We start from the raw sequence: 26,159 nt of genomic DNA, 5'->3' as shown, positions 1-26,159 counted from the left end.
CGGGTCCCGGCGGCAACGGCCTCCCGGGGCTGGGGTCCGTCTCGGCGGCAGCAGCGGAAATCTCGCGAGGGAGCGTAGCCGGGATTTGGCGGCTGGCTGCCTCCCTCTCGCTGGCTGCGAGGAGCTGGTGTTTGTGTGGAAGGGGGAGGAGGAGAAGAAGGAAGGGAAGCGAGAGGAGCCCGAGCCCCACCATCCGCCGAGGGGAGCGGACCGGAGCCCCCTCGCCGCCCGCGAAGCTCTCTCCCCCCGCCGTCCCGCCATGGCCTCGGGAGACACCCTGTACATCGCCACAGACGGCTCGGAGATGCCGGCCGAGATCGTGGAGCTGCACGAGATCGAGGTGGAGACCATCCCGGTGGAGACCATCGAGACCACCGTGGTGGGCGGCGAGGAGGACGAGGAGGAGGAGGACGAGGACGAGTGCTGCGAGGAGTGCGGCCCGCACCACCCGCCCCATCACTACCACCACCACCAGCCCATGATAGCGCTGCAGCCGCTGGTCTCGGACGGGGACCCTAGCGGGGCGGGCGGCGGCGCGGCCGGCGGCGGCGGGGGACAGCTCCATCTGCACCACCACCACCAGGAGGTGATCCTGGTGCAGACCCGCGAGGAGGTGGTGGGGGGAGACGACTCGGACGGACTGCGGGCCGACGACGGCTTCGAGGACCAGATCCTCATCCCGGTGCCGGCCCCCGCCGGGGAGGACGAGTACATCGAGCAGACCCTGGTCACTGTGGCCGCCGCCGGCAGCAAAAGCGGAGGTGGCGGCTCCTCCTCGGCCGGCGGAGGGGGCCGCGTTAAGAAGGGCGGCAGCGGCAAGAAGAGCAGCAAGAAGAGTTACCTGAGCGGGGGAGGCGGCGGCGGGGCCGAGGGCGGCGGCGGCAGGAAATGGGAGCAGAAGCAGGTGCAGATCAAGACCCTGGAGGGGGAGTTCTCGGTCACTATGTGGGCCTCGGGTAAGTGCGCGCCGGACCCCTCCCTCCCTGGGCTCCAGGCCCCGCCGACGGCTGCCCGGTTCGCCTCGGACAGTTTTGTTTTGAAGGGAGGCCATGTTTTGATGTGTGTGATGGGCGCCGCCATGTTCATCGCCAGGGCAAGTATGGCGGCTCCCCGAAAAGATGGCGGGGTCTGCGCTGCTGCCGCCGCTGCTCCTGCCCGGCTCCGGCGGGGGGAAGGAAAGATGGCGGCGGCCGCCAAGATGGCGCCGGCTGAGGGGGGTGCGAGAGGGAGGGAGGCAGCGCGCCGCTGGCTCCAGGACTAGGCCGCAATGGCGTAGTTTCTGCAGCAGGGGGAGGCGGGGTGTGCGGGCGGGCACAGGGTGCGGGGCGAACCCAGCCTCCTCGCTCTCCCCCCCGTCCCCGCCCCGCCGCTGCCGCCGCCGCTCCCCGCCGCTCGCTCCACGCCTGCCCCTCGCCCTTCCCTCCCGCGGCCGCCGCCCCCCCGCGCCCTCTGTCCTCCTTCTCCGCCGTTTCCCGGCCAGCCGCCGGCCCGCCTCCCCTCCCCGGCCGCCGCTGCCTTGCCGGCTCCCCGCCCGCCGCTCCTCTCCCGCCCGCCGCTCCTCACCCGCCCGCCCTGCGCTGCCGCCGCCGCGCACCCGCGGCCCCATTGGGCCGCATTTTAATGCCGAGCGCGGCCGGCGGCCCCGGATGAGGCGTGTGCTCCGGGCCGCGACCGTTATGTTGGCGGGGGAGGGAGGACCGCGCGCCCCAGAGCCGCCCGCCCCGCCGGTCTCCCCGGCCCGGGCACGGCCATCTCCCCGAAATACCGTTTCACAGCTCGCCCGGCGGGGGTGGGCCTGGGGGCCGCCCGGCACCGGGCCGCTGCGGTAGCCAGGCGGGGTGTGGGTGGGGCCTCCCCGCCCGGAGGCAGCGGTGCCGGCCGGGGGGAAGCACCTCCTCGCCCCCGCGGGGGCTGCCCGCGCCTCTCGGCGGCCTCGCAGGGGACGGCCGCGGGCTGCGGCGGCCCCGCAGCAATCGCCTTGCCGGGAGCCAGGGGCTGACAGCCGGCAGCGGCGGCTCCGCAGGCAGGGCTCTGGCCCTGGGAGCCGCGGGCAGGAGGGAGCGGGTGCTGGCTGGCGCTCGGAGGCCGTTCGGGTTTTCCTCGGCTGGGTCTAGAGCTTTAAATAGGCGCAGGGAGTCCGTGTTGCGTGGGATTGGATATGTTTTTTGAGGAGCTGGGGATTTTGTGGGAGTGTCTCTTAAAGGGAATAAAATCTTGTGAAGGTGATCAGAATTGCGGGGCTTGCAAAAAACCTGACATGTGCCTGCCCTGACCGCTTATTTAATCTGCCACGATTTTCTGATCCTTTCCTTTAAAATATGGGAGGGGGAAGTCTTTCTGGTCAGCAGAAAGGTGTTACTTGTGGCACATTGCAGGCTTTGTTTAAAATTTTAATTTATTTTTTTTTTTTACAAAAAAATATATGGCTGGCAGTTAGGCACCGTAATCAGTGTTCTGTTTTCGTGAGGGGGGGGGGGGGGAAGGTCAAATAGTACCAGTTCATGTAAGATTTAATTTGGTGTGTGGTCTTTGAATAGTAGGTTGGTAATCTGTGTTGCATATCATAATTTTTGTGCCCTCTTGAATTTTTAAAGAGTCTAGGAAGATAGGGATGACTCTCTCAAGCTTCTCATGTAGTCTGAAATGCTTGTTCTCCGTGATGTTTGTGAGTGACCAGCAGTGGTTAGGCCAATGTTGAAGAAAGAGTGTATTGGATGGCTGAATTCGCCTGTCTGAAAAGACAGAAAGCGTGCTGATTCTGACTTTTACTCTCTTTTTAGATATAGGTGATGCCTTAGCAAGTTTGACAGAGAATATGAGAACTTCTAGTATATTCGGTTGACAGCCCAGTTAGTCTGATCAAAGTTCCCCGCTTCTTGATGAACAGAAAAGAACTTTCATTGAAGAGTTTCCCAAATACTGTTTAGTAGAATGCTTTTTTATATGCTTCTGTGTAGCATTGTATGAAACCTGGATAAATCCACTTGCTGGGGTTTATTTTCTTAGAATTGACCGTCCAAGAAAGAAAAAAGGTAACAGAAACTAATACAGTCTTATGGTTTGTGGAAGCTACCTAAAATAGCTGAATGCAAGTCGATGCATGACTCATGAGCTGGCAGGATACAAGACCTCACTGAGATCAATTGACAATTTCTAGCATGCATTTGCACTCTGGAATTCAGAGTGCCTGACAGGATGCTTCCTTAGAGCTTCTGCATCCTGATTATTACTTGCCTGAAGTGAAGCATGCGTATAATCAATATACTTGATTCTCTTGCTGCGTACACAACTTTTACATCAGGGTAGCCGTATTGATTTCAGTGGTTTTGTTCTTTATGAGCATGACCATGCAAGCTCAGTGGGAATGATATCCACTTGTAATTTACTGGAGATTGAATTCCATTGCTATAGTCAACTCAATTATATCCATGATGCAGAAGGATGCAGTATACCTATTCTGACTTGACTTCTAATGCTAAAAAACCCCCCGCAAAGCAAAATCACGAAAATACATAGGCAAGTGTTGTTTGTCCACCCCTTCCTGTGTGCATGCGTGCACACGCCCACACATGCACACCCCCCAGCTTCAGCCAGCTTTCGATAAAAACCTGCTACATTAAGAGTGTTGTGAAGTTCTACTGAGTGTATTGGATGGGCTTTTATGCCTCTTACACAGCTTATTAAATGTTACAGAAGTGGTCAAATGCTGGGGCTTCATTGTCTGTTTGCTGATATTTTAGAGGGGAGAATGGTTGCCAGAAAAATTCCAAAAGAAGCAAAACCAGGGGAAAAGAAAACCCAAACCCAGAGCAAACCACTGGCTTGCGAAAGGGTAGTCATACTAAAGTTTCCCTGCAGAATTGGGCATACTTTATTTTGAACAAAGGTAGGAGCTTTGCCTCTATACTTTGACATAATTGAAGACTTGCTTGCACACTGATGTAATTGACTGTTTGGTTTAAATGCTTAGCAAAAAGTTTATCAAAAGACAAATAGTAAATAAGGCCATGCATCAGGATAAAACAATGACTCCTAGATTGCTGTGCATGGGTATTTGACTTGGAAACAAGGGCACTTTGCTTACCGCAGTGTGGGAAGACAATGTGAATTAATTCCTTGTTAGTGTTTTCTAGTGCTACTATATTAGCTTGTACATGGGTGGTACCAAATTTAATCAATCATAAATCTTTGTTTGTAAATGAGTATAACATGTCTAGCAGCACCTCTTGAAATTTGTAGAAATTATTTCTGAAATATATAGTGCTGTGATTAAAGGGAGCTACTCGATACTTGTCTTCTTACGTGGTTACTTGGAAGTTGCAGTACTGTTGTTGGCAACGGTTTAGACTTACCATACCTTCTCTTATCACCTTGGTATCTATGGTGATATCAAACTTGTGACCCATGATTACTTTAATTAAAGTGTTTAGTTTGAAACAGGACTGCTTTGTTCTAGTTCAGATTAGCTTTCCAGATCTTCAGAATGGAATTGTCTGTCTTCGCATGCGAAAATAGGAACTGAACAAAGATGTTCTATTTTCTGAAAGGGTTGAAGAGGTATATTCAGTGGATACTTTAATCATGTACCTGTGGTGTGTTTCCTCTATGCTGTCTAATACTTATCTTCGTTATTTTTATTGGGGTATCCTGTAACGGATTTAGAAAATTGTATATAGTTAATGGGGCTCTCCAAATGAGACACCCTGATTTGTAGTAGGAAAATTGTTTTTATGGAGTGACATTTATTTGTGCCTTTGCTAGATTCAATTTGAATCATCCTTTCTAGTGACTGTCTCCAGGTTGGGTACAATAGGGATGGGGGGGAGGGAAGGACCGCTAGAAATCACTTTGTTGGATTGTGCTTGCAAAACTGGTTCTTGTATGCCGGAGCATTTGGAAAGTTGGTGCCGAAATGCTGGCTCCACCAAATGCTGGAATTTCAAGCAGCTGGGACTTAATTTTGAGGGGGGAAATGTAGCAGGCTACATCTGCTTCTAGGTAATGACTTGACTTTGTCAAGCTTTCAAACCTGAGTTAGGTGTTGGCTTAAACTATTATTGTTAGCATAGATAGTCTGCAAGCTTAGGGCTCAAATAGCACAACCAAACACTGCCCACAGATGTTAAACTGCTCAAGTATCTTACTCCTAGACAGGAAAGATAAAGATGAAGAAGATAAGCGTATGGTTTGGAAATGATTATTGATAATCCAGGAAGCTTGTGCTGTGGACCTGTATTTGAAAACTCGAGGAGTTCATATTGAGCTTCTAGAAGGTTCTTCAGAACCTCTGGAAAAAACTTTTAATGTCTTAAAAAGGTTTTCATTTGACTTTTATCAGATTGCATGGGTGAGAAAAATAATCATCTACCGTCTGACCAGTTGTCTTACATAGTATAGATGATAAATGTGTCATATAGTTCAGTTGTGGGCCTATATCAAGGATGGCTGTGGCGATGTCTTTGCAATGACAGATAGGTAATTAGCTGCTTACATGGAAATTTTTCATAATGGAGGAGAAGAGTGATTGTCTCATTCCTTTAAAATGTTAAGATGACAATCTGTTTCTCACTCTTGATTAAGATAGTGGTGTAGGCTTTTGGTATCCATAAGCATTGAGTCTCACTGGCAAAAATGTCAGGGCAACCTTAGGGGATAAGGTAGGTATTTTTCCAGCAGCTGTTTTAAACATATTTTTTTTTTCAGTTTTGCAAGTGAAATACATGAATGTGGTTCATCACTTAAACTATTTTAATTAAGTTGCCTTTTAGCCCACCTTCAAATTAGAACAGTCTTAACTTGCTGTTGGATCCTTCCGTGAGAGGTCCATATCACTTGTGTGCTGCTGATTCAGAAGGTCATGGTGCTTTGCCACAGTGTCTCAGGAATATTGGAAGTCAGATGATGACTGTTATGTGCACTGTTTTTGTCAGTTCATATCTCAGTGGTGTGAAATTAGAGACGGATGACATGGGAAAAGGAAGAACCTGTTCTCCATCTGTGTGCAAGGCACATCAGAGGGAAAGTAACCTAGCAGCCAATTAGGTTAAAAAATGACATACTGTGCAAAATGGAATTTTAAGATTTTGAAGTGTCTGCTAACTAACTATATTATTTAACAAGCTAATTATGGTTCTTTGCTTCCAAACATGGCCAATTAACTAATTCAACTGAGGAGACTGCAAAGTGGTAGTGGTAGCAATAACCAAGCTGTTAACCACAGTGCCTTGGTAATGCACAGTTGCCGAATACATCCTTCACCATGTAATTGCATTTCTGCTGTTGCTGAAAACAAATTTGTTTAACAGCGTGATCATAAAAAGAGAATTTAAACTTAAATTTTGTTCATCCTTTTAGTTGGTAACAAGAGTGTCTTTTAACTTGGTACCTCAGTGAGGAAGCTATAGGATTAGGTCTCAGTGCTTTGCTACCAAGTGTACCTTCTGAGTTCCCTTTTGCTCTCCTCATTTTCCACAGGGGAAAACTGATTGGATAAAAATGTGTTCTTCCCACTCTATAATAGGAGAGGGGGATGGCCTAGGGAATTGGGGATTTAGAAATGGAGCATGATGGCTAAAATCAAGAATAACTGAGGCAGCGATATGAGCAGGACTTCCTGGGCTGAGAGTTAAGGGCGTCATCTTATAAAGCTGGGGAGTTCAGAGTTGTTAGCTGGAGCTAGCTACTGTTCTAGACATGCATGAAATAACGGGATTCTGAGATGGATGGATTTTTTTTGTGCAATAGAAGGGCTGCAGGAGGTGGAGCATGGTAATAAGAGCAAAAGGTAATCAATAAAGTCTTGAGAAAGATCGATGACAAAGCATGGCAGAATCTGTTACATGGAATCTGCTGTTACTAGTTTTATCCCAGTAATCTGGCTTCTTCCTACTTCAGTTGATACTTCTTGGGCTTTGGCACTCTGAAAATGTCAGGTTATTTCACCAGTAGAAATTTAAGTAGTAGTCAAAAGATGATGACTGGATAAAATGCTGAACTTTCACTGATCTTAGTAAAAAAATGTTCAACATACTTGCTTTGAAGTGCAGAAGTGAATCCAGTTCAAGATGTATATAGGACATGAGAGCAAGTGCAGATGGAAGGACGTTGAATGTGAAGTTTTGTTTGGATATGTCCTAAGAAGGTACACAGAACAACCCAATTCAGAGTATCTAAAAAAGTGTCTGTCTAAATGTAATTGGGCATAGAAGGTTCTTGGGACATACTAGTGGTGTCACTAAGAAGTCTGTTTCTTACAACTTTATAAGATAAGTGAATATTGGACATAGCTATTGCAGTGACTAATAGTGCGTGCTTTTGTGAAGAGAAAGTGATTAACTAATTGACATGCATTCAGATCTTCACTATCTTTTAGAAGATGGGACTAAAATAATGTTCTAAGTTCCTCACAAAAAGCTGCATTGGATCTGTAAGTATAGTGCTAAATAGACACTAAAGCAGAATGCCATATATTTGAGTCTGCTGTACTCTCAAGTGGTTTTAAGAGTCAAAATGAAGCAGATTAAATGGTATACAGCAGTTAATTCCTTTTCCTGACTGGCTTCATCACTCTGTCCCTATTTAGCTTGCATGGGTGGCAACCAGATCAGTTTGTCATGGGCATAAACTGCATGGAGTTACTATGCCTTATTCGTACTGCACTTCTCCAGAGGTGTCACTAGAATTTCAGGGTTGTGTCTCTGTGTTTTGCGTTGGTTTGGGTGCAGTATGTTTGATTCTCTGATGTTTCAAGAGAGGAAGAGGGGGAAGTGATTTCTAACATACCTTCTCTGCAACGAGAATATTGGTTAACTTGTCAGCCTGAATGAAAGTTTGCCTGGACTTTACCCTCCAAACTTTGAGCTGCCTAGTTGATAGGTCATCGGTAGGAGATCAGAAACAAATCCATGATAAATATGTGCATAGAGGACATTGGTAAAGTTCTTCCAAAGAAGTGTGTGGGGGTTTTGGTGTGTTTTGTTTTCCCAATGAGTTGATAATGTCATAGGATAGACTGCAGCTAGGATGGTCTGAATACTGAAAAGCTACTGAAATCTGCTGTTACTTTTGGTGTGAACCAGGTCTTCTGTCTTGAAGGATGTTAGTCTGACGTAACACTTTAAGGTAACTGTTTTGTATGTTGATTTTTGGTTTTAATTAGCTTTTAAAACTGCAAGTATGTGCTGCTGTAGATGTACAGGAAATTTCGATTGTTTTATATTTTCACGTAACTATCAATATATTAAGTGATATTTTCTCGTATTTTCTACTGTATCGAAGCAATATGTTCAATTTTTCTTATTTTACTCCAATAATCTGTGGAATTGAATAGGTGTGGAATTGATTTCTGTTGGCAGGCTTTGGGGAAGTGGAGGCACTGAGGGCTGATGTTCTTTCAGTTTTGCCCTCAAATAGCAAGAAAGCGTTGTGGAATAGTGAGCCTTTACGCTAGGGAAGGAAAGAAGGTCTTAAGGAATGTATACAGAATTTCCCTGTTGACTCATACATCTGATTTGAGGCAGGAAATGAGAACTCTTTTCTGTAATGAATGCCATAAACTAAGTTCTGGGTAGCTGTTGAAATGGCTACATTAAAGTCGGCTGATCTCCTAGCCTACAGCATGGAGAAGGTGTTGCTTTTAGCTTTCCAGAAAAAATTCCAGAAATTTTTTTTCCACAGCTTTTCTGAGCCTCATAATGTCTTTTCTGCCTGTGTAGGCATTGCTAAATAACTTTTCTCAAGCTTCCCTTTGAACAACAAATTGTTGCCAAATTGAAGGTTTATTGGCTTGACTTTGTAACTCCTGCAGGTGTTGTAAAATTTACCATATAATCCTTGCTTAAGATAAATTCAGTTGCTTTCTTTAAAGCACTGATGAAGACTGAAAGGTGAGGTGGTGAGTGGAAAAGTAAATTAGAATAAGAAAAATAGTCCAAATAGTCAGTTTCATAGTTTATTTCCAGTTTAATGGTGCAGGTAGTATTTTCTTATTAACACTTCTGTCTTTGCAGTGTTGGGAGTCTATTTTCCTCTTTCCCCATGGAACATATACATGAACTGCTATTTGATCTGGTAGATCAGATTAAACCCCAAACTAGCAGTAACATTTCTAGAAATAGCCCAGTGGCAAACATTAAAAGCAGGCATTACAAATTGAATAGAAATTTGTCCTTTGTATATTTATTTGTGTATGTCTTGTCTTTCCTAATGCAAGTTACTGAGGCATGAATAATGTTATTTCCTGTGTTTCTGTTTAGGAAAAAAAAAAAAAAAGAAAAATGTTGGCTCATTTGTTTTCCACCTTCTGTTTTCCTATCTTTTCTTTTTCTTTTTTTAAACTGTGGAATTGGGGAAATACTATTTCTGTCCTACCCCCCTGTATTTTCATTTCTTAAACACTACCTGTAAAATAAAACTTCCTGTTATTTTTGTAGAGCTTCTTGTGTATAAAGTGATTTGCGGAATCTGCTACCCATATGCAGAGTAGAAGTAGCGTCAGGCAAGTTTATTAACATTTAACTGGGTGGTTACAACTGCATATACATACATCCATCTGTTGTCCTAGGTGTATTCGAGAGTGGAAAACAGGATAGGTGCTGCGCCAGTCTTCCTGCTGGTGTGAGCACTGCAATGGGGAACATAAGTGAATGTTCCATCTTCTGTTGTCTTTGTGTCTCTCTGGTTTCTGCTTCTAGCAAGAGGAGAGAGGAAACATTGTGTCTTGGCATATTCTAAGGTCTGAATGTGAGTAGACAGCAGCAGGTCTTCCACCTGATTTCACTGCAGTCCTTGGGGACAAATCCATGGGAGGTGCTCTAGAGCAGGTGAAATAGCAGTATCTTAGCTAGAGGTCAAAGCTCTGAATGGTCCCTGTCTGCTGCTTACATAGAGTGGGAAAGAGCTTAGGCTGGCCTCTGCCATGGAAGGAAGAAGCCCTCTTGGGAGAGAGACATGCTATTTAGGTTTTTTGCTTTCTTTCAGACCTGTCTGCAAGTGTTGAGAAACTTTAATTTTATGGGCAGTTAGTGAAGCCCATTAGCAGTTATTTTGGAATTTCTTGTCCCTCTGTGACACTTCTGTTGGAAGTCAAGGGAGTTTGGAGATTCTGAAGTAGAGATCAGTAGCCCTAACATCTTAGATGAAGTATGTGCCCCTCCGTCAATAGGCTTGCTTTGTTACTGACTGCTGTTGAGAGAGATCCAGAGTGGGTATGGTGGAGGTTAGTCTTGAAGAGATTAAGGAATTAAATATTTGGGCATTGTTTCAGGAAAAGTGCGTTATCTTTCAAATGCAGCCAACATTCATAGGATCGTTCTAATTATTTTCTTACTTGTTTGTGTTTAAGTAGATAGGCAATTTCTGCTTTTTTTTTTCCCCACCTGGTGTTCTTTCTGTGTTCTTCTTGCTGTAACTGTATAGATGTTTTTGCTCTTTACAATTGGCATGGAAATCTGGAAGGGCAGTGTATTTTTTGAAGTGTGCAGCAATAGTGAATTTGTACTGAGATGCAGCCTAATAACTTATATGCTGTTTTGATCTTTAGTATGTATTGAATTCAGTATTTTGTGTATTTCAGATGATAAAAAAGATATTGACCATGAAACAGTGGTGGAAGAGCAGATCATTGGAGAGAATTCTCCTCCAGATTACTCGGAGTACATGACAGGGAAGAAACTTCCTCCTGGTGGAATACCTGGCATTGACCTCTCAGACCCCAAACAACTGGCTGAATTTGCTAGGTAAGTAGGAAGAAAGGATCTTTAAATTAAAATGGCTTTCTTTTCACTGGTTTAATTATAAAAACTATTAGGCAAAATAAATGGTGGATGTAGTATGGCTTATTGTTCTATTCAATCATCTTCTAAAACAAGGGTCTTGATTTAGAACAGAGTAGCTGATACTGTGGCACAGTCACTGGATTTTACATTCAACAGTGACTTCTTCAATGACTTCTCATCTTCAATTCCTGTTAAGACAGGACCTAAATAAATTGGTAGACCACATCTTTGACGTGACTACTGTATCTTTCATGTGAGTGGCCTTAGATTCTTCAGCACCAGAGGATCTGATAAGTGAAATGTTGCATTTAGGTTGTTCAGTACAAGAAAGCCAGACTGTAATATTTAGTTTGCAAAGCCCCACTTACTGTTCTTTTTCACTTGCTTCTTACTACTTAAGCTCTAGATCTTGAACTTCTTCATAATGGTGTCATATCTTGCACTTTGAAGTGCCACTGATAGTTACCAATTGTGAAACTGCAATTATATGGCTTGGATTTTCCTCTAGTGAATCAGAATTGTCACTCGTTTACATACCAGTACGTTGATCTGAGTTACAAGGTGACTTTTACTTTCAAATAGAGATGAAGTGACGGAAGCTCTTTTCTGCGGGGGAGTATTGAAAGTGTCGTGTGTCCCTCCCTCCCTCGGTAGAGCCTGTGGCTCTGGTACCGAGTGCTCGGGGGCAGCCGGTGGCCACCAGAGGGCAACCGTGAGGTCACCAGAGAGGTCTGCCTCGGCACCTGCGAGCTGGGACGTTACAGTTGCCTTTGCAGCATTTACTTGGTCCAGTTCTTTGTGTGCTACACTCATTTTCATTGTGTTACCAGCTGATAATTCTTCAGGGCTCTGGTGACAATTGTAACACTTGGAGCAGGTGGATGGTCAGATGTTGTTACTCTTACTTTCAGGGTCAGCTAGTACAGTGTACTTTTTTCTTTTTTTTTTTTTATTGGGGGCGAGAGGAGTGGGTAGGGAGAGTACCACAAAGTTTTTCAGTAGGTTACTAGATGGCGGGGACTGTTGAGACAAGTTATGGTCTGGCTTCTTGGTTAGGTGGATCTTGGTGTCCAGAGTATGCATCTGCTTTTGTTTCCATTTTTTATTTTTGTGGCTTTTTACAGACCTTTTCTGTTACCGTTCAGTGTGTTTCTGCCAGAGGATTGCCGGCACAGCCTGGTCCCACAACTATTTTCAGTAAAGCCATTGAAGTATAGAATTTGAAGGCCTCTAGTAAGACCGTTTTGCAGGGCTTGATCCCTGCTTCAGGCTGTCTGGAAAATATCTGGCTATCTGGAAATTCATAAAAATGCATCATGAACAAAAACAGGGTACTATCTAAAGTGTTGGGTGGCTCTAGCTGTTGATACTGGTGTTCCTTGTTTTATTATTGTTGATCAAAATTACTGTGTTTTCCTCTGAGAACTGCTCAAAGGTTAATACAGTTCTTTGTGAAAGCAAATGTTTAAGTGGTACTCCTGAGTGTACATAGCATTCTAATTATAAAACGTTAGTTACACATTTCTCATCATGTGCATAGAATTATATTCTCAGTTATTTTAAAACACGCTGAAACCTTTGGTTCTGTTAAACGTTTAAGTACTGAATAGCTATCTTTTGTTAGGAATTTTAGATAGTTTCCCATAGGGTATTCTTCATGCAAATACTGCAGATTTTTCACCAGATTGGTTTGAATACTTGAAATGGTTGCCAGGATTGGGCTTCTTGAAAAGACCAGATTGCTTCTATCAGATCTATCTGCTTATTTCTTAATATTGTGAAGTGTACTGCATCTTTGGGTTCTAGTTCATTTTCTGTTGAGAAAATAGTGCCAGCTGGCAGTAATTACCACTTTTTCTTATTCATGGTAGAATGTTCTAGGAAGTTCTAGAGCTAGAATTTGTAGCAGGTGATAGAGTTATGTGTACAATCTCTTTTCTCTTAATATATTTCTGTACAGTAGATAAAATACATTCTACTCCAGTCATACGACAAATACATGGTGGTAGAGTAAGCACGCAGCTTGGGGGGACGTCACCTTTAGCAATATCCCCAAGTTACTCACAACCTGTGAATTTTTCTGATAGCTTAATTGTACATATGTTGAAAACTTCAAGAATCTTCTGTTTTAAGAAAGGTTTTTTTAATTTCTTGGTCAGAATTGATGACTGCCAAGCTTTTACTCTTGCTTTAAAGAGGCAAAAATGAAAAACTTGTTTGTTGCATGTTAGATTGTAAGTGATTGTATATAGCTGAGGCTGAAGAATATGGATGTATTGGAATTTGCATATTATTTGTTGAGGTCTTGGTTCTCTTGCAGTGAAGCATGTTGAAGGGACCCCCTTTAGTAATAACAGGAATTCAAGCACTGATCTCTACAAACCTATTTTTATATTCATCAGTTGTCTTGTTGATCTAGATTGCTGTGTGCAGTATCACTAGAGACCTTGCATGGCAAACTGGAATTAAAAAACCTGGGTTTATGTACTGGAATTGGGTTTGGAAGTTCTAGGAATATGCTCGGAACATGCTAGAAGAATGTTGTTCCGTGTAAAGTTCTCTGAAAATTTCAAGCATTGCTGGTTGCTGTACAATTCCAAATTTTAAAATTCTCAGTAGCTGTTTTCTGAAAACTGAGCAGCACATGAAATTCAAACTTACTTTTAAAGTTATTACATAGCTTCGCATGCTGTGAGTAAGGTTTTGGATAACAAATTTGTATTTTCTTGACTTGAAAAAAGGATTGTGCACAGTCCACGTAGAAGCAAGTATGAACTTGCTAGTAACATTGCATGCTAATTGTATCGTGTGCAGTTGAGAACAACTGATTTTGGGTTGCTCTCCTGTTTCCGTTAAGTTAACTAGAAGAATCTCACTGTATTTTTGTAGAAATTATATACTCAAAATGAGGCTAAATTCACTGTTTATAACCATGCAGCTTATTTTGATTAAGAATGCATTGATTCTTAGGAACAAAGTGCTGAAGATCTGAGGTTAAGTTTAAATGGTCAGAGCTTGAATTATAGTGGTAACAGTTCTCATGCAAGGTTCTGGAATTCTAATCATGATTTGGTTAGCGAGAGGTAAGGCAGGGGTGGACTTGATGTTTGGAGTCCTCTGTAGCTCTACAGCCCTTGAAAAAAAAAATAAAATAAATTAAAACCAGCAATTCAGCATCTGCAATGAACACCACTGCTGCTCAGTGGCTAGGTGGCATCAGCAGAGCAAGCAGTTATACTGTCTCTTGTGATATAATTGTCTTTCACCACACCACAGTGGTGGTTTGTTGTTTTTTGTTTTTTTTTTTATTATTATTTGGTGCACTTGTCATTGAGTCATGTAGCAGGAATCCAGATCCTTTAACTGGAATTCTTACAGTTTTTCCTGGAAAGGCATTTATACTTTCTAGGACTACTTAAAACACTGTGAATAAACAAGCAGTATCAGAACGTTGGCATGTTCAGTAATGCAGAAGTGAATGACCATAAATTATACCCGGCTGGGCAACTTACCACCTTTTACAAATTATTTCATTCTGTTGTAGTACTCTTGAATTTTCTTTAGTATGCTTTAAAAATGCAGTAAGAAAGAAAAGAAATTGTGCATTTCTCTTGGGCAGTCATATCAGAATGTAAAACTGATATTCAAGTTTATCTCAGTCTAGTTGTGAATGATATGCTCGGAGACAAATAAAAGCTAATGAATTACCATGTTCCCATCTGATACTTCTGACAGGGACACTGGAAATCCTTTGAAGTGAAATATTAAAATGTTTCATGCAAGTCTAAATTGATTACAAATACTTCTGTAGTTAGCTGTGAAGAAGTCGTAACTGCTTGGTAATAAAAGCTGGGGGAAGTAACAGACTTTTTTCTAGTTGGTGCATATGGCAAATTCCCTCAAACAAAACCACTGAAAATAATATTCCTGATAGCCCTCTCCCTCCCTCTTAATCTCCAGATGGATACATGACTGAACTGGCTAAAAGATAGTAGAATACAGACATCAGTAAAACTAAGAAATAATGGTGGAATATGCTATACCTGGGAATAGGCACAGTAATGGGTCATAGTGGTAAAAACTTCACTCTCCGTGGCTTTATCTTCTGCTCTACTTAGTGCCTTTTCTGAAGGAGAGCTGTTGTGAGGACTGCCCTTCATTTTGATCTGCTTTCCAAAACTGATAGGAAACAAAAGAGAGGAAACTGCCTTAGAGTTTGAAACTGGACACCCTTCTTAAAAGTGACAAAGCATTCTGGTCACCTAGATTTATGACTTTGGCCTCTTAATAAGGTGTACGCTTTTGTATTGGTTTTGTTCTTGTTACAGAGAAGTTTAAAGGGTAGTAAACTGACAATTTCTTTACCCAAAGTGTTCCGGGAGTGGGGTGAAGTGGATCTCTTGCTCTATGCTACACTGCAAAGGTCACTCTCCCTTGTTTACACATATGATGTTCTTCATAACTGGAACAATATTAGTAATTATTTTTGCCAGAATCTTGGAGTGAAAGAGAATTTTTTGTGACATTTTTCTGCCTGTGACCGAAGCATGGTAAGAGACCTGCTGTGGGCTCTTTGGTTATAGATAGATTCCTAGGACACCTTGTGCCACTCCTCCTTTGTCTATTTATCCAAAAGCCAGTCTAGCCAGTTTTGGGAGTTCTTCAGCACAAATGAATTCTTGCAGCAGCATAGGGCCATGGCGGTCATGTTATTTCTGCCTCAGCAGGACAGTACAAGGGGAATGGTAGAATGAGGGAACAGATCAGAAGTGGCAGTGACACTGCTGCTAAGAGAATAATTTTCTTCTCTTCTAGCTGTTCTTAGGGATGGGGTTATCGGCACAGGTGAATATTGCTGCCGGTCCTCTAACATTTGTCAAAGGAGTTGTCTGAGAGAGAGTGATGATCTTTAGGTTAGTTTTCTGTACGGAGGGAGAAGAAAGAATATGAGAACACATAACTTTACCAGAAGCAAAAAATGGAGATGATGGAACAAGGGGAGAATTCTGTACTGTTACTTACTTTTTGACTTAAGGATTTCCTTTATTCCTAGCCTTAATACTGTTTCTGTGGCTAACTTTTAAAATAGATTCTATCTACAAGGCAGTTGTGGAAATTGACAGAGGTTTGCTGTGGGGATTGGTTCCGTCAGGGTATGGTTCTTTCAGTTCTGCTGGGTAAATATTATCTTGTTACTTTCTCATGTTGCACAGTGACAGAGTTGCTTTCTTTGAGGAACTGAGTGCTTTAATAACCTGTGATTTCACTTGGTCTTCTTTATGCAGGAGCTCATTCTGTGAACCTATTGGGGTGCACACCTTCCTGCTCTCTGCTGTCCCCCATTCCCTCCCTCCCTCCTCAGTATAAGTTAATAGACTTGGCCTTTAATTGCAGTGTCCAAGTGCCTTGATCCAAAAGGTACAATCATTAGTTTTTCACAGTTAGCTAGTCTGTAGTTGCTGCTACTAGGTATGGCCTGTATAAAGTCACTGCAGAAATGAAAATTCTGGTCTTGCCATGTAAATTGACTTTCTGCAAAGGCAGCTGTTTCGAAAGTCCCACCCAGGTATTAATGTTGTGTCTGTAGTTGTTTTAAATAGTGGTATGTGTTCGAGTTCTGTTTTTGATTAATGTTTCAGGCTAAGAAAACTTGGATGGAGCTGGTAGAGATGCTCTACTGGGTGGGAGCCAAAAGTCTAACTGCTAGCAAGAGCTACCTGCAACAGTGTAATTAAGATCAACAGCCCAGGTTCTAGGCTGGTGTCCTTTTGCAGAAAGTTAATTTTAAAGTAAGACCAAAGTCTTTTTTCTAACACATTTGAATATGTCTTTTAAATTCTTTGAGTGGTTGTCCATATGGATTCCACAGCCTTGTGGGCAACGTGACATTTTTGACAAAATGATCTGTCATAGTTGTGCCTGTGGTATATGTGCCCTCTTGCCTTTTAATCCAAGTGTATGAATGGCCCAGCAGCTTCTTGCTGTCAGTGGCACTGAAATACAACCTGGACACTGTTTGCTGCCTCTTCCTGTTGAAGTGTCTGCTTCTGTTTTGTTGAATAGCTTGGTTGCCTGTGGAATCCTGTGCTTACACACAGTATTTTTCCACATTTTGAGCTTAAGTTGCCCACTTACCATATTTCCAGGAGAAATGAAAAGATTTAAGATCTGCCCCTTTATTAGCTAAACCTTGTCATTTTGTAGTCAGTAGGGACTAAATGTTTGTACGTTGAAGTATACTGCTGGGCTGATACTCTTCATTTTAGAAACAAAGCTTGAAAATTAGTCAGCTTATTCCAGAATGGACTCTTATGATGTTATGTGCCTGCTCAGACACCGAACTGAAAAATGTAAGGTGTATGTTGAAGTTCCAGTCTGCCCCATGTCTGACCTTCCAGTTCAGCTGCAATTGATTCCTCAAGCTTGCTGACTGCACTGATGCAGAAGCTTCCAGGGTGTTTTCCCCCTCACTTTACTTCAGCAGCCTGTTACAAATGACACTGTTGCAGCATTTGTTTCTGAAAGATTGACTTGATACCGGAGGCAAGACATAAGAGTTACAAATAGGATTTAACGCCATGATCAGTGGGAGCTTAAGCCAAGTGTGAAAAATGCAGGTGCTGCCCACTAAAGCCGTTTATCACATCCCTTGTTAATGATTCCTTTTTTGTCTAATCTCGCCCTTTACAGGTGGTCTTTTAAGACTTCAAAACAATAGTGGTTTTACTCATTCTTGTGATGTCATGAACACAGATCTTGGGCCTAGGAGTTTTTTGCTTTGTTTTTGGGGGCCGAGCGAATGGCTCAGCCAACGTTTAACAAGGTGTTAGAGTTAGAAGTAAAGGAGGTGATTTTGGCACCAGCTTTGTCCCCTAAGGTTGTTTGTTCTCTAATGGTGTTAAACTGTCACGCGATGTTCCCTCCACCCTTGTCAAAGCATTCTTCTGTGTCCGCTTTGGCATAACACACTCATTTCTATGCCTTTTCCTTTTGTAAAAATTGTAGAGACTTAATAAGGAGAATCCATGCAAAGGTAGTTGAAAGCTTTCTGTAGGGGTACTGTAAGAAAGCTTTCTGTGTGTTTTCCTATAGCCTCACTACCGCTAATACCTATCGGTCTAGAACCTCACTGGAGAGTATAGTCAGTCATTTAATCCCAGTCACTTGTTTGGCTTTTGGTACTTTACTGAAGGAGGCTCATAAACAAAACAGCATAATCGTTCTGTATTCTAATTGGATTATAAAATTAAATCTAATCAATAAGGTCATCTGAGTTGCTCTGTAATCTTGGAAAAAGGAAGATTATCAGTAAGATTAAGATAATAAAGCGGCTGGTCTACAGGAACAGATAGTTTGCTGTGTTCAGGATGTTTCTGCCCTTAAATTGCTGAAATGTTCAGATACGCTACTGGTGATGGTGCAAGAGGAGCTTTGTCAATACAAATACCTCACACCCATCTTCTAGGAGCTTTTAGTATCTGGCGATATATATTGGATATGATACTCTTTAGCTTCCATCTTTTTGTCACATCTGTATTTTTAATCTTGCATGAGACTGCAGTGCTCCTCGGTTAGCACTGTATGTATTCAGTTTAGTCTAGAGATGCTAAGCCAGGAGTTTCCTAAGTGTCCACTTAGAGAAGAGAACAAATACACCCTCTAAATCCTTGGGATTTAGTATTTTGTCTGTGAAGTGGCTGTCAAGTGCTTTAGTCAGTTACTGATCACTTGAACTGTGCTACATCTGCAGTACTGAGAAGAGTCAGATTGAGGGACAAATGGTAGCCCACAGAGCCACAGGAGACTTCTCCATCGCATATGATTGCATTGGTGTTTGTAAGGAGGTTTTCCTGGATACAGTTCTCAGGACTTCTGAGAGAGGTTTTTCACTGCTCTTGCCTTAATTCAGCCTCACAGGGCCTTCCAGTGCTGTCCACTCACCTGTCCACATGAAGGAGGCAGGTGAAACAGCATATTTCAGCCATATGCATAGGAATGTGACAGTACCAAAGAAGACTGGACCCTGCTTGCAAAGAAACAAAAGTTTATGTGGTCAAATTGGAGGGATTTTAGCTTATTTTTCCTATAGCTCTTGGGAATTACTTTGAACATTTAGAAGTTGCTGTTTAGCTGGTCTGAGATCAATTATTAAAAATGCAGGTACGCGCTAATGGAAAATCTTGTCTCCCAGCCCTGTTCTTCCATATCAGTTTCCAGGAACTGAACTCATGGAGATTAAAGCTGCCTTGGATAACAATAGACACGCTCTCCTTCATAATGTTAAGAACAGTGGTTCTGATAAATCTGATTCTTCTGTTAAATTCAAGCCACTCACCTCTGTTTAACTGAGACTAGAGAGTACACCAGAAAACCTTTCGTTTAATTTACAGATGAGATATGTAGCTACCTTGTCATGCACAACTATCTCAGTGCTGTATTGCCAGGTAAAGTCACTCAGGAATTCATTACTTACCTAAGTGAATCTCCAGCTGTATGAGATGCATTTATTTGCATCTACCTACCTCCACCATAAGGTGAAGATAAGCCATTTTTTTTGAAGACGTCACTACAGGTTTAAGAAAAAAAGATGGATTAAAGTGCACTTCACTTCCCTGGAGTAGTGTCTGCACAGCTGACTCTTGACATTCAGACAGGTGGTTGTTGAGGCAGGACTGTTATTAACATTGTTTCCTACAGGGAGTCTTAGTGTATTTGAAACACCTAACATGCAAACGATAGTTTGCTGGCCTCAATATGTTGTCAGTGGAGGCTAATGGCACCTTATAAAGTAGTGCTGAAGATCTGTGCTAGTGACCAAGAGTAAATAGATGATTGCTTGTCAGTTGCCATGAGTGGAATTCATGTGTACAGTAGCTCAGAGTAAGAATGAATTGCAGTTTCTGTGGTTATAACACATCTACATTGTCTGAGTAGATTCCACAACTTGCCTGCCTTCCCTGCTTCTGTGGAGCTTTCTTCTGAAGTCTTGTGTAGTGAAAATACTGAAGAATGATTGAAGCTACTCTGTCCTTCATCTCTTGGTTCAGGGATGGAGAGGAGGTGAAGATAAATAGGCCACATGGGTACTGGCACAATAAAAAAAGGAGTGTTCAAGCAAACCCTCCTAATGACAATAAGTATGTCAGGAAAAAAAAAACCAACTCTATGTCCACATATTCAAAGGACTTAGGAAGGTAATATTAAATGTCTTATTCTGTATTTGAGAGGTCCTTCTGGAAAAGCTGAACTTCCCAGTGCCAAATGATACTGTTAATATTGTGAAAGTTTTGAAAATATTAAGCTAAGTACTACTGATGCACGTAATACTATGAAATAAATGTATGCATTATGAAGGCAGTTACAGGAGAAAAGCTATCTGCTAATGTTTGTCTACTAATTTTTTTTCTCTTTAAGAATGAAACCAAGAAAAATTAAAGAAGATGATGCTCCACGAACGATAGCTTGTCCTCACAAAGTAAGTGAAGTGCTCAGCTTCTGAGTAGGTAGTAATTTGTAGACAAGTATTTTGTATTGCTGTTTTCTTTTGCGAATGAATAACTAAAGTATCTTACTGTTAATAGACTACACTCAGTTAACTGTATTTTAGTAGTTATTCTTTAGAGGCTTCCTTAAAAACCTTTCACTGAATAATATATTATTCCCATTCCTTGTCTTAAGGTTAGTGCATCCCTAATCTTCTGGTAACCATGATGCACAGTCCCTAACATGCTGGTTTTACTGTTGTGATTTCCTGCCACCCAAGAATACATACTTGAAAGAATATTCTGAAAGCTGTTCAAAGTACGTTCCTAAGATCTATATATCCTCTGCTTGGAAACTATGACAGATTTGGAGTCTAGATCAGGAATCAGCAATTTGTGGTGCAGATGCCAAGGTCAGCACTATTGGAAGACTTTGAATTACATTCCACAGAGCTGGAAGGTGCATCACCTTGAAAGAGAGAGGGAGGCATCTTGGAGATACAATTCTGACCCACTGGTAGCGGGGAAGCCTCTGTCTTGAATAAATGTTGCCAGTCACCTAGACTGGTAGCATCTAGCTTTACTGCATTGTCCAGCTTTTGTAGAGCTGACTTAATCTGTAATGAAAAAAAGACAAATACAATCTTGCTGACTTCTGGTCTAGATAAGTATGAGCCTAAGCAAATAATCAGGGCAGATAGCTAATGGTACACATTAGAAAGCATGAATAGAAGGCTTCTTTCTGATAGCCATAGTCTTAAGGAATTTGCTGGATCCTTCTTTGTGCTTATATTGATTTCAAATTCTTCACATTCTACAAGTGTCATGTTTTTATTGTGGTATAGTGTGTGGAGATACAGGAACAGTTACTCCTTACAGTACCGAGGAATGCTGCCTTCATTTCTTTCATTTACTTTTTCATAGCCTCAATTTCATCTGAACAGGAGAGTAAAAAGAATGTTCTCTCCTTCCACTTTCTCTCTACTAGTGTTTCTAGGCTTTGTGCATTTATGACTGCAGTTTAAAAAAGAAAAATATTGTAGAAGATGTAGCTGCTCCTCTTGGGTAAGCAGGGACTTTGAAATAAATGCAAAAAAACTGGAGAGTATGTTATTTTCGTGCTGCTTTGCCCCACGCAGTTCTGTTATGTGCAGTGAAGGGTGGCACACTACTTCTTAAATTAGACAAAGACATTCTAGTGCCTGAGAGAGAGCTTTTCCTGAAAGTGGTATTTCTATCTTTTTTTTTTTTTTTTTTTTTAAGGAATAAGGCGTATTTAAATGTGATTAATAGTTCTGAAAAAATTGATTTCTGAAGAGGAAGCCTGCAGAATTTAAGATTAGCAATTTAATGTTCCTTTAGATTCTGTTGTCAAATTTTATGCCCCCTAACACAGTGATGTTGGTAGACTAGTATTATGTAGGTTGAAACAGCATCACTTGGAGTACGGATAGAATTTACAATTGTTACTAGGATTTTATGAGGGATTTGGAACCTTGAGGAAGACATTTCTAGAACATGATAGATGTCTATTGATTGTCACTAAAAGGTGAAAAAAGGTATAGAAAGATTAGGTAAAGAGAGACCCAGGTCACTGCTGGCTTAAGTGTGCTCTGGAATCATCATCTTCTGATGCTCTACCTGAGTTAATATGAGTATCTTTTGGTTTTAGGTTGAGTTGGCAGTAACTTGGAGATTCTCCCACCTGAAGTTGCCCAATATCATTTTGTAGGTTTAAGCTGTAGAAAGAGGGGCAATCTGTATCTCAAGGTGGTAGTGATCAACTTGCTGCTGCCCGTTTGGACGAGGTAGTTTCTGTAAGCTGTTACAATGCTGGAAACACTCTTGCTCCGTTTCTCCTCAGGAATGAGGAGGACAGAGAAGGAAGAGGACAGAGTGTTGGGAAATGGAGTGGTACACACACAGATTGGTACTAGAGAATAATCTGTGGTATATTAGAGTCTATGTCATATGTTGCAGTACTGTAGTACTCAGAATATAGCGTAATGAAGAATATCACATAGGTATCCATGAGCTGTCATTCTGTCTTTTGTTTGTTTTTTCTCCCCCTGAAACTGTAAGTGCTTTTGTTCGGTTTATTCATTTGCTTCTATCAGAGCTGCATCTTCTCCATGAGACTGTCCTGTTGTTCATTTGACTGCGTACAGTTCATAATACTGAGGAGAGGGTTTGGGGTTTTTTTGTTTGGGATTGTTTGATTTTTTTGTTAGGTTTGGGGTTTTTGTCAGCTTTTTGAATGATTAGTTTTCTTGGTATTGCTTTTTTAAAATAAATGTAATTAGGGGTCTCCTTTTCAGGGCCAACTTTTAAGAAAGTATTCAGGATATAAAAGCATTTTAAATGCTTGTACTGTAGCAGATAAAACATCTCTTTATCAGAACTAGCTTGTCTACTAACTGAGTTTCACTGTTCTTTTTAAGGGCTGCACAAAGATGTTCAGGGACAACTCTGCCATGAGGAAGCATCTGCACACTCATGGCCCTCGAGTACACGTATGTGCAGAATGCGGCAAGGCCTTCGTGGAGAGCTCGAAACTAAAGCGACATCAGCTAGTTCATACTGGAGAGAAACCATTTCAGGTATTGTTAACCTCCAGACCTAAGTGCCACAATTGATTTGGTGAACATCTGTAGACTGTAATTGTAACCTAGTTTCCAATCGACTTCAGGGATGCTGTATTTTTTCTAAAATCGGATGAGGTACTGAATCATCACTTTAACAGCTGGAAGTCCCCTTAAGCTAATTAGGCTGTCATTTAACTATTTCCATGGGCTTCTGTTAGAAATTAGCGAATTGTATATACATGGGAAGATACCTTCCAAAATGTGTGATGTAAAGTTAACCACTTTAAAAGTGAAGTCTGCAGTTACTACTGAATGAGGAATATGTCTCTTTCTCCTCATCATCTTTTCAGTTTAGCACACTTGTGGACAGCTGAGACTTGGGGCTGGTTGCTAATTGATTCACGATACTAATTTTCCATAGCGGATATTAGTCAGCTTTCAGCAAAATGATGGTAGTCACTGAATCGCTTTCTATTCATATAAAGTCACGTGAGCTTCTGCCACAGAGGTCCCCTGCCTACTTTCTATGATGCTCCTTATAAATCTTTACAGGTATTCATAGTCTCGAGCATATCTGTGTTCTCCAGTACACATTTAAGATATGTTATTCTTTTGTAGATTTATTTTTAAATAAATTATTTCAGCAATTTGATTTGCGCTCCTCAGGCACTTGCTTGGATGTGTATGCTGGATCTGCTGTATGCTTAATAGAAGTACTTATTGCTAAACATGCTGCCCTTTTGTATTCCAAGCCCATCTTAAGTGTAAAGCTGGTAGAAGAGGCAAATCTTGGCAAATTATCACTGCAAAGGGGAAATTCTGATGTGAAACGTTGTTTCTGCTTTCTAGTACAGCATAGTAAAATACTGTTTCATGTGTAGAGAAGGTGTTTTTAGTGAAAGCAATCACTTGCAAGCTGGATGTTGTTTCCCTCTTTGAAAACATACATACTACTGTGGTAAAACAAACAACCTGAAGTATGTATTCTCTTTTTTTAATGCAGTTTACAAATGATGCCCACAGCTTCACCTATAATAATCTTCAGCATCTAGGTTCATGTTTGTACAGTCTAGTGATTTAAAGAAAGTTGTTCTAGTCAATGAGTACTGTTTTGTTAGCTAATGGAGTATGTCTTTTCCTTTCAACAGTGTACATTTGAAGGATGTGGAAAGCGTTTTTCACTGGACTTCAATTTACGCACACATGTGCGAATTCATACTGGCGACAGGCCCTATGTTTGCCCATTTGATGGCTGCAATAAGAAGTTTGCGCAATCAACTAACCTGAAATCTCACATCTTAACACATGCTAAGGCCAAAAACAACCAGTGAAAGTTGGAGGAGAAAGTTCTTGAACTCAAAGCATCTTACAGGAGTATGAGTTGGAAATAAATATGCCTCCCCTTTGTATATTGTTTCTAGGAAAGAATTTTAAAAAAAGAACCCTACAAACCTAAAGGACGTGTTTTGATAAGTAGTAAATAAAAAGCAAAAAAACCACAAAAAAAACTTTAAGGTGACGTTGCTAAGATGCTCTACCTTGCTCTGTAATCCCGTTTCAAGAACACGGTGTTTTGTAAAGTGTGGCCCCAACCGGAGGGGTCATTTCATGAACTTGCATCAAAAAAGACAATTCTTTATACAACAGTGCTAAAATTGGACTTCTTTTCACATTCTTATAAATATGAAGCTCACCTGTTGCTTACAATTTTTTTAATTTTGTATTCCAAGTGTGCATATTGTACACTTTTTGGGGATATGCGTAGTAATGCTATGTGTGATTTTCTGGAGGTTGGTAACTTTGCTTGCGGTAGATTTTCTTTAAAAGAATGGGCAGTTACATGCATACTTCAAAAGTATTTTCCTGTAAAGAAAAAAGTTATATAGGTTTTGTTTGCTATCTTAATTTTGGTTGTATTCTTTGATGTTAACACATTTTGTATAATTGTATCGTATAGCTGTAATGAAATCATGTAGTATCAAATATTAGATGTGATTTAATAGTGTTAATCAATTTAAACCCATTTTAGTCACTTTTTTTGGAGAAATACTGCCAGATGCTGATGTTCAGTGTAATTTCTTCGCCTGTTCAGTTACGGAAAGTGGTGCTCAGTTGTAGAATGTATTGTACAGGCACTGACCTTTTATTAACACCTGATAATATGTACACCCCGTGTAATAGAAAGGGCAACAATAAAACAGTGGTCCTAAAGAAAGAATATGGCAGAAAATTATCTGTAAGCACAGTCTATTTTCTTTTGTTGTCCAGAGCAGTCCTAGTTCCTCTTGACCTCCCAGAAACTGGAAGTTAAATAAACTCAAGTTTCCTGTACTTTGCATTCAATTACAATGATTTGTAATGAAATTACATCATGCCAAGTCGGGTGGTATACCCACACGGAATTGCTGACTGTAATTCTGGTTTTGGGTGGCCTAGACTTCCATTAACTGGAATGGTGTATTTGGACACTTGGCAGTGTAATGGAGAGTTTTCAGTGTGCCTGGACAGCAGCTAGGTAAAACAGTAAATAACCAAATGGGCACTTCTGTTTAGTCAGGTAAGGAATCTTGGAGGTTTAAATACGGTAACAGTAGGAAGTGGGGCAACAGTAGGGTTTGAGTGGTCATACCAGAAAAAAAGAAAACTGTCTTTTTCTTTTGGCTATCTTGTTTGACTGAGTATAAGGATGAACATTTTTAGAACCTCGTTGGACACCTTTTACTTCAAAACAGCAACTCAGAGTTCTAAGAAAACTTGATGGAGTTTTGATGGTCTTAACTAAAAGTAGTTACTACTCATTTGTTCAAGTGTTCAAAGTAAGAAATTTGCGGATACTATAGTAAAATGTTACAGATAATAAATACATGAATATGCACAGAAATGCATAAGTATTATTTTTGGAGGGATGTGACATTTTTAATATAGCAAAAACTGTTGTCAGTCTTTTTCTGAATCCTGTTCTTACAAGGTTCATCAAATTTTTCATTGCTAATACCATAAAACTTACTTTTGAGTCCAGTTTTGGTGGTAGTGGAAACAACATTGGTAATTAAAAAAATACACTTAAGAAGAAGGGTATTTTCTTCTGTACATAAGTTAATCTGAACACTGCAGCTCTAGTCTGAGGTTATTAGGGGCAGAAGGAAAGATGGGGCATTTAATTGTAAAGTATGCATTAGAATTTTGGCAGTATTTTTTTTATATAAGCAGTTCTTGAACAGGACAATATACTAAAACTTGTATAGTTAAATTAAATTCTGTATACAGTTAAATTAGTGTCTATTCTTTTTGGAAGGAAATAAAATCAGTTCAGTCTA

At 41.4% G+C, this 26,159-nt stretch overlaps 1 protein-coding gene across 1 annotated transcript; it reads left to right on the top strand.

Moving 5' to 3' along the window:
* On the top strand, positions 1 to 26,159 carry YY1 (YY1 transcription factor). Its single transcript, XM_040600280.1, has 5 exons — positions 1 to 956; positions 10,574 to 10,736; positions 20,190 to 20,250; positions 22,699 to 22,857; positions 23,991 to 26,159. Exons 1-5 carry the CDS (start codon positions 260 to 262, stop codon positions 24,171 to 24,173), a joined length of 1,263 nt encoding a protein of 420 aa, XP_040456214.1. The 5' UTR covers positions 1 to 259; the 3' UTR covers positions 24,174 to 26,159.

The sequence above is a fragment of the Falco naumanni genome, chromosome 7, assembly GCF_017639655.2.
Source record: "Falco naumanni isolate bFalNau1 chromosome 7, bFalNau1.pat, whole genome shotgun sequence".
NCBI classification, from domain to species: domain Eukaryota; kingdom Metazoa; phylum Chordata; class Aves; order Falconiformes; family Falconidae; genus Falco; species Falco naumanni.
Note: the sequence above shows the minus strand (reverse complement) of the source record. Positions and strands in the feature narration are given on the sequence as shown.